We start from the raw sequence: 9,570 nt of genomic DNA on the forward strand, positions 1-9,570 counted from the left end.
ACATTGATTTCACTGATATGAACTCAGCTGTTCTCATCATTGAAGGAGCTCAGGCCCTCAGTGACTGAGGATGGCTATGGTTCTTTTCAGAGGAGCTCTGGTCCTTATCATGAGCATCACTTCCTAGCTCCAGTGAAGATCCCTCATCCGGCTGGCACAGATCCTCACCCCACTGGTGCAGACTCTCTGGCTTCTGCCACTGACCTTTGGGCCTTCCCAGTGATACAGACTTGCATGAGATATGAGTTCTAGGCCTCCAGCTGGACTCATGCAGGACATTCCAGAGGCCGTAGCTCTTTAGCCAAACTCAGGTAAAATACTACCATGGGATCCAGGCTCTCAGCTGGATTCTTTGGGTCTCTGGTGTATGGACAAGTCTCCCACACTCTTGAATTTGACTCTTTAGGTGAATATTATAAAATAATCCTATAAATTGTGTGTCCTATATTTAACTTTTCCTTTAAAAACCCTGACTACAATACCTTTCCTCCTTGAACTATATCTTGAACTTATTTTAGTATTTTTGTCTAAGCAATAAAGAAAGTAACCCAGATAATGCTTGTGACTAACAAATTTATAATATCCAATGTAAACCTCTCCTCTGAGGATAGATTGTCCCCTCAGTGTAGCCACCTTAGCACCTGCCTCTTGAGTTATTTCATGTGTTTTCTCTTTGACTGTAATTGTTTGTGACTTCCTTCATCCTCCCCCTAATTTATGAACCCCTTGAGGGCAGGTCTCCTCAGTCTATTTCATCTTGAGTTTCCACTGTGCATTGAGTAGTAAATATTTAATATATGATTATTAAGATTAATGTTTGAACTGAGTTTCTGCTTTAGGGATCACCGAGACCCAGATGTAATGAAAGGGAATATTTTATTTAAAGAAATAATGCCTCATCCTTCTGTATTTCCAAATGAACTACCTCAAATGAGAGAACACAGCTACATACATTGGCATGAAGTGAATACTTGAGTTTAAAAATGCTAAAATAAGCCAATATCATCCCTCGTGGCTGTAAAAGCTGCCATAACACTTCTATAAACTGCTTACATTCCTGCACCCCATCTGGCGATGCCAGTAGGTTACAACCACGGATGACTCACTCTTTGCAACAGTCCTCACTCATATCTACTCCCTATTTTAAAAGGAAAAGCCAAAAGGAGGGCAACAAGGTGCTCCCCTAAAAATCCTCCACCTGAGCAGGGTAGCAAGTCAACCATACAATGCTTACTCCTGCATTTGGATTCTGGGCCAAGGAGGAGGACTCCCTGATCACAGAAAGATGTTTCAGGAGCACAGTTCTAATAACAGTGCAGGCAACTGAACATCTGACCCTTGCTCTGAATGTTGCTCTTGTCCTTTTCTGAGTCTCCCCTTGGGTCCTCCTCCCCTAGTCAAAATCAGCTAGGCTTATACTCCCTTAGAAGAAGAGGAGACTCCATGCTCAGGTGCTACTGGACCATCTGACCTGTGTGAGAAAACTGGGGTCCCTCGCACCCATATGGGGAGGCCTCAGCTGCCCTGTGGATGTGATCCTCTTGCCCAGCTCCATTGTGTGTTTATATAGAGACTAGCTTTTCCCATCTCAGTTATTCAAAAATTAGTTTGTCCTTAGCCTCCACATCCTTGAAACTTAGTATTTGTCAAAACAAGAAGAAAGTTGTTTGCATTGCACATCTTCTACAAAAATATTTTTTAGCTGCCACAGCATTTTAAACTCTACCTTTATTTTTCTATTAGTATCCCTTCCCATCATATTTCCCTGGATATTGAAATAGTTTGTGTTGCTATATTTGTTAATAAGGAGTCCCCTAGGCAGATGTGTCATGAGGAATTTCTGCTGGGCCTCTGGTATGCTATCCAGCTGAGTCCCCAGCCACATTGTAAGTCAGTGAAAACACCGCCAACTTGTGAATAAAGCCGACATTGTGCTAACACACTTCAGCTGTGATTCTCAGCTCCACCTCTGGCTCACCAAAGGGGGCTTAAGCTGACACTTTTTAAACTAAGGAATTTTGACAGAGAGAGATCATTGTTGGTTGAGCCTTCCAAAACTCCTCTTTCCTTGGGCTCCCTTAGTCCATCTTTCTGGTATGTGCCAATCCCTCTGTGTCTCTTGTTATCTTCCATCCCTGGGTTCTCACCACAGCCTGGACTCTGCTGTCAGTTGAGGTCAGTGTCATGTGCTTGGTCATGTACTGTGATGCAATGTTATCCCAGTTTGATGGCTGCTGAGGGTGTTCCATCATCCAAGGGCAGATTGGCAGTATTTCTACCACTCTCTCTTGCCAACTTCCCAAGTTTCCACAGTCACTGTGCAGTCGTGTATGTGTGTTAGCTCTCAGCCTACTTCACAATGAATGCCCTCCCAAAAGGATAGCTCTTATTTCTATTCAGTAATCTTTTCATTCACTCATGCTAAGTATTCATTATGCAGCTCAACGTGAAGAGCCTTTTAACTTGTCATACACACATTGTGTATAACAGCACTTGCATTCTAAACTAGGCTTTAACACAGTGGTAGGATGATGGTGATTTTAAAACAGCCACTTAACTACAGCATCTATAGGCATGCTGAATATGACAAATAAATTGTGTCTACCCCAGTCATTGGCCCTATTCCTGTCCCTATACCTGCACCACCAATATTCACTGTGTGGCACAAAATCCACCAACAAAGACCCAACAGCACACTCACCCACTGATCTTACCAACAAATGAATCCATTCATGAGCATAATGCCCCCAAGATCCAGTCACCCTCTGAAAGCCCTGCTTCAGAGTACATGAGAGTTCTGGAAAACATTCTAGATGGAAACCACAGCATTCCACCTCAGCCCCCAAAAGATTCAAGCACATCTCTTTACATAAATGTACTTAATCTATCTAAGACTCACCAAAGATTTAAACAGATCCAGAATTGCTTTGAAGTCCAAGTACAAAGTCTCCTTGAAATCAAAAGGGCTAGGGCCTCCTTGTCCCTATATTATTGACAGTTACAGTCCTCATCTCATAGCTTCTCTCTTGAAATGGTTTTGCTCACTACCTGCATTTTTCCTCTGCACATAATCTATGGCCCTGACATCTTTAATTTCCTGGGGTTTCTACTGCACTTTCAGCTTCCTGTCACAGCTTCATTCACCACCCTCCCAGAAGCACACTGCCAGCATCTAGGGGTTTTTCTAAAGTCTGTGTAGATTCCTCCCTAACCCAGTAGCTCTTGCATTCCATATGCCCATAAAATCGGTTGCACATGGATGGCACCAAGGACCACTCATAACTTGAGCAGTAGCTGGGCACCTTTGTATGATGGACGCAGAGACCTCCAAGTGCCTCGATGACTGAGGCACTGTGACCCAAACCCCAGGGAACCCATTCCTTAGCCAGCTTTGGGGCTCTCTTCTCAAAGCAAAGTCCTTCACTTTTGTTCTTTTCAGCCTGTACAGGGTCAGGTTAATTCCTGTGATGTTGTCAAAGCATTTTTCCTATTGTCCTGATGTAAAGTACTTGGCTTTTTTGTAATGTTAATGTTTTCAGCAACCAAGCTCTCCTCTACTTCAACTTTACAAGACCCAACTTCACAGAAACCAACTGTACATACTCTTCCTTTCTGTCCACCAGCAATTTTTTTAAATATTCAAAAATTTTAAATATTAAAATTTTTTAAATTAAATCTTTTTAAATATTTAAATTTACTCCAGCTTTTCACTTAAAGCTTAGCAGCGCCCATGCTACAGCTCATACATCAGGCTGCCTTGAAATTTCTTCTGCCAGAATTAGTCTGATGCCACAGTCTCCCACAAAGTCTCAGAATGTGGGGAACGTGTAGAAGAACGTTCTGCCTGAGCATAACATTTCAACTCCAACTACCAATGGAGTTCTTGTTCCCAGCCAAGACCTCCTGAGCTTGACCTTTACCATTGGTATTTCTTTCAGCATTCTGATCTTCTGAGTTCTGATGAGAACCTTCCATCAAGCTCAGTGTATAGCTTTGTAAGACTTTTCTGATCAGAATGGCCAAACCTTTCCAATCTTCCCTTGAACCAGTTTGAAACCACATGGTCAGGTACAGTCACAGCAACGACCCCACTTCTCTGGTACCAGAATCCGTCTTGATAACTTTCTCACTATTAAGACAAAATACATGACATCCTCAGCTTAAGGGAAGAGATATTTATTTTGGTTCACATTGCAGTCCATGGTTGGTTAACTCATAGGCAGAAACATCAGATTGAAAGAGCCTGGGCAGAAGAAACCTGTTCAGAGCATGGTGGTCAATAAGCAGAGAGAGAAGGGAGAAACAAGGGAAGAAGATATACCCTTTGAGGTCACACCTCCAGTGACCCACCTCCTCTAGTCAGACCCACTTCCCAACAGCACATTCAACTCCTGGACTCTCCAATAAATAAATCCACTGGTGAATACAGTGCCCCCATGATCTAACCACCTTTCAAAAGCACCACCTCTGACCACATGAGAGTTCTGGGGGACACTTTAGTTCCAAACCATAACAACATCTATCTTCTCATATGTGTCCTAATGGGGTACCCGGGTTCCCCCACCACCATAAACCCATTGCTTCTTTAGTTAGCTCTGGCTACAGAGTTCCATTCTTACTGCCTTATTCCCTTTTCCTCCTAATCTGTGAAAAAATATTAAGTGAAAATTAGTAGCCCCAGAGCTAGGAGGTCCTATGGTTATAGATGACAAAAGTACATGTTAGTGGTAGCAGGAACTATAGGCAGGAAGAACCAGAGCCACCAAACCATCAGGGAAAAGAGGATGAGTCCTCTTCATCAATAAACCTCTGCTTCTCTGGCATCAGAGACCACACACAAAAGAAAGGACCACTTCACTCTGAGCTTAGGTGGACTCACTACCAGGGTCTTACTGCCCAGGGACTCACTTAGGGTCTCACTTCCAGGGAGGCATCTACAGCTCTCCCCTGTCCTTCTTAATGGAGTATGGAGGATTATTATTTACTTCTCCATGAATGAAACAGGCAATTTCCTTAAAGTTCTTGAAGAGCCCAGCTCAGTCACCACTCTGTGCCAAGGAGACCACTGGCAGGCTGGAGATATAAGAAAAGAGCTTAATTCCATAGCTATGTAATTCCAGCAGTAGAAGTTGAGCTCCAGATAAGCACTAAAACATTTGCATTCTATTATGTAAGTTCCACCACCAAAGGAAGGGAAAAAAATGAATGCAGATATTCTCCCTAATTCTCTCCATCTCTCCCCAGCCTACTCTGAACCAAGAGCCTTGAACAAAATTATTGTCTTCATTTTTAGAGGACAAACATGGAAAGTGCTTTTACTTATGTGCACAAAGTACCGCAAAGGGAAGGGCTTCCAAAAATAATTATCTGCTCCCAGTCCAGGGTTTTCCAATTTATTGGCTCTCTCTTGGAACATTGCTAGACAGGAGTATAGTATCATATTGTGCTGTTTTTTTAATAAATTTAGTTCCATGAACAAAAGCATAGGTTAGTTTATTAAGAGCATGAAAACCTCTGTTCTAGCTTTTCCACTTCTACTTGAGGCTCACCAAGCCCTTTGTGCTCCCAGCAACCAAGGCAAAACAAAAAAGGTTTCCAGGGACAGCAGGAAATTTACATTTTACCCACAGCTCACTCTATGTGAAATCAGAAATTCTGGGAAAGTAGGATATAAAGCTCCCAACAAAAACAGCAAGCCACGGAGGAGACCGTAACCCATAGTCACTCGTGGGATGTCTCCTGGATGACTATGGTCTTTTGTAATTCTGGAAATTAGGAGATCAAAACAAAGTTGAAATATGGGAAGAACCCCCGTCGCTCTGAGGGTGGTGTACTGCCAGTTGTGTTCTCCATCTCACACACACACACACACACACACACACTGTGCCTTGTCCATTGCCATGACTCAGCTAGACGTCTCCCTGGTTGAGTTCCACCATCAGCTTCTCCATGAGCTGGGAGGGACAGAATTTGATTTGGAAAGTCAGGGCAGGATTAGGAGGAAGAACTAAAAACATCAATTCAGCCCACTTGGTTCAGCAGAGAAGGACCACAAAGACCAGGATGATACTGCCTAGGAAAGATTAAGCACCCCTTATGTGCCCAGCACTTTTGTAGGAGCTCAGGGGACTAAGAAGACGGCTGATGCTGACCTAAGCAGACCTCATATTCTCTGGCTTATCAGAGGCCAGCAGTGAGTGGTCCGGAGGCAGGAGTACTATTGGGGGCTCATCCTATCATGGAAAAAAGACAAAGGGAGAAAACAGCAGCTCTCGTTCCCACTGCAACCCTCATGGTCACAAGTGGCATCTCCGCTTTGTGCCCTAAGGACAGTACTGTAACAGACATTTTCTGCAGTACAATTCTTTTTTTATAAAAAAAAAAAAAAAAAAAAAAAAAAAAAAAAAATGGTTTTCAATGCTGGATACACTATAAACTGAAAAGATTTTTTTTTAAATCCTGGAACCAACAACCCAACCCAGCCTGCTAAATCAAGGTAGTAGGGGCACCCAGGCTTCTATAGTCCTTAAAACTCCCCATGTGACCCCAGAGGGAGCTGAGGCTGAGAGGTGACTATCCTAACACCTTCACCAGCTTTCTCCACCCCCACATTCCTTTTGTCTAAGCTGCTATATTTCTTTTTTACTTTTAACGTACTCTACTTTGTTCTTTCACTAGATAATTCTATTCCATTAAACCTTTTCCTACGCTTTAACTTTGTTTTTTCTCATTTAATTTTCACTGCCCACTCCACTTACTTCATCTTCCCATTATGTTTGTTTGGTAATTTTATGTTTTCTTTAGTTCACATCAATACTTACAGGGCACTTGATTTGGGGAGAGTACAAAATAGGCACTTAGCTGCTACTGAAAACTAAATCCAGTGCAATAATATTTTCTGTTAAATTCTATGCTTCAGATATGGCCTTTTGTCTTATGGAAGATTGACATTTTAGCAAAGTGTATGGAAATAGCTGCTTTGGTACAGAAATGAAAAGTCCAAAATAAATATATTGAGAAAAAAAAAAGAAATGTCCACATCCTGAGAGGAAAGGAGCATTAACACTCTGAAGCTAAATACCAAGAACTCCCCTGCCAAGCTCTTAGCCTCACTCCAGGAAAGAGATTCTGCCACTTGCTGCAGAAAGAAAAAGAACTCAGACTGTCTGTACAACTCCTGAAGATGTTTTTTTGGAGTAGAACATCTGCTGACTCAGGTTCATTTTCTTGTCCACAGACAAAACCAAGTCTATGAGACATGAAGGGCTGTGAAGAGAAATAAAGGCCAGAAAATGGTTTAGAAACCGAGCCCTTTGCTTCTCAAGAGAATCCCTGCAGGGATCTGAGTATTTGTCTTCCTGCACAGGTGAGATCTACCTTGGAGCCTCAGAATTACAAGTTAAAAACATCATCTTGCCAGCAGGCACACACCATAGAAGCGAGTGGGTGCTTCTAAATAGCTAAGTGAATGACTCCAATGAAAGCATCCCCAGGAGAGTGTGTGAGAAGACTGAAAAGGCAGGTGGTTCTGTAATACCACACTGGAAGCTCGGTCCCCTGATTCTCTGATGTGCTCCTCAATTTCTCTGTCTTCTTTTTACTTTGATTCTGTTTCAGATATTAGGCCAGGTACCTTGTTGGAGCAGCAAAAGCTAGAGACATTTGTTCCTTTTAGAAGGAATATGCTACGAAAGGTAGCTTGATATCCCCCAAAACCTTTGTGTTCTTAGGTGGGGCTTTAGGAAGGTAGCTGGCTCATAGATGTGTGCTACTGGATTAAGGTAATGCTGGGATTAAAGGTGTGTGATAACTAAAGTAGTTGAGCATAGTTCTGGATGTGGATAATGGAAAAGTCAACTTTGGGTGTGGTACTGCCACCCAAAAGTGTTGTAGCCTGGATGGGATAAAAAGGAAAGGAAGGTGCTGCTGCTGCTGCTGCTGCTGCTGCTGCTGCTGCTGCTGCTGCTGCTGCTGCTGCCCCTGCTGCTCCTGTTGCTCCTGCTGCTCCTGCTGCTCCTGCTGCTCCTGCTGCTGCTCTTTTGTGCCTGCCCTTCCATGGACTATTTCTCCTCTGCCATGCCATCTTGCCATGGAGCCAGCTGACCAGGGACCAAAACAAACTATGAGCCAAAAATAAATCTTTTCTTCTTTAACTTGTGTGTGTTGGGTATTTTGCCATGAGTAACTCAATGAGAAAAGTAAAAGCAATGATGAGAAAAAGTAACTCAGTAATGCAGACAATGAGAAAAATAACTCAGAGTAAAATTTTTCAGTGCCAAATTTTGCAGCTTACTTTACTTGGTAGAGTTGAGAGTTGAGAATTTTTTTCTTTTTTGGTGGACCCGGGAATTGAACTCAGGCCCTTGCACTTGCCAGGGTAGCACTTATTCCACTGAGCCAGCCCCCTTAAGTTGAGAATTCAACCAGACAGTCCTCTCTGGAGATTTCCAGAGCCATGGTAAAGGAAGAGAAGAGTTACTACTGGGCAACCTTACCCAAGAGCATGAACAACAACCCTTCCACCTCCTACAACAGTCAACTGGCCTCTAGCACTTGCCTAGCTGTAGATCACAAGGTGGACTCACACGTATAATTTCCTGATGACAACAGTCACATGGAACAGTATTATTCCATTTTATTGCCCAAGAAACTGAGGTGTGGGGAAGTAAGTGACTCACAAGTAGGTGGTGGAGTTGCATGCAGCCTCAAATCTTCCTAATCTGAATTCAGTGGTCTCCAGGACAGAACATTTTCTCCTTAAGAACAGGAGCAGGCAGGAAGGAAAGAACCCCTCCCCCATGTTCCAGGACCGCTTTTGGCTCAGTGTTATAAATAACATTCTTCCTTAGGTTTGTCTAAGCAGAGATACAGTTACCCAGCTGCCTGACCCTCAACAGTTTGTGCAAATTAGGTGAAATAAACCAGGCACAGAAAGACAAGCACAGCAAGATCATACTCATACATGAAACCTAAAAGAGTTGATCTCTTACAGAAACTGAGAGGAGAATGTGGTTCCCAGAGCCCGGGGGATAGCAGTGGGAAGGAAAAGTAGGGAGAGGTTGATCAACAACAAGTGCTAGGTTAGAGCTAAATCAGAGTTAGAAGTTTGGGTGTGCAAAGCACAGTGGGTGTGCTACAGATTACAGTCTCAGAAAGCTAGAAAGAAAGGAATTTGAACATTTTCATTATAAAGAAATGATAAATGTTTCAGGAGATAGATATGTTCAACCTGATTTAAACATTGCCCAGTGCATCAAACCATAGTACAATTTGATATGTCAGTTAAAAATAAATTTTAATTTTAGTTTCGAATGAAATGTGAGTTCAAGGAGTTCATTTAAAGAACGAGTAAAACAGTCAGCGTGGGGTCTTGGCGGTGAGCCTGCTCTCACGTTTCTCAATTAAAACATGGCTAAAAGTTTACAGAGTAAGTGGGGAAAAAATGAGTGCTGAAAAGAAAAAAAGTATGCCCCAAAGGAGCTCAACGACTTAAAAGTATTCTCAAAGAAGACTGCGATGTTTTAAGGAAAGATGTTCAAGAGACAGCAACTGTTGTGATACCCAAACAGC

The 9,570-nt window shown here is 42.7% G+C and overlaps 2 gene segments (V, D, J or C); both read left to right on the forward strand.

Annotated features, from left to right (window-relative positions):
- Positions 1-9,570, forward strand: part of LOC101566017 — a 432,133-nt gene that overhangs the window by 263,331 nt on the left and 159,232 nt on the right.
- Positions 1-9,570, forward strand: part of LOC111814161 — a 186,877-nt gene that overhangs the window by 97,276 nt on the left and 80,031 nt on the right. Inside the window, 1 exon segment of the C gene segment in view lies at positions 5,029-5,039. Within this exon segment, the coding sequence occupies positions 5,029-5,039 (11 nt within the window).

The sequence above is a fragment of the Octodon degus genome, unplaced genomic scaffold (assembly GCF_000260255.1).
Source record: "Octodon degus isolate 3935 unplaced genomic scaffold, OctDeg1.0 scaffold00276, whole genome shotgun sequence".
In the NCBI taxonomy this organism is placed as follows: Eukaryota; Metazoa; Chordata; class Mammalia; order Rodentia; family Octodontidae; genus Octodon; species Octodon degus.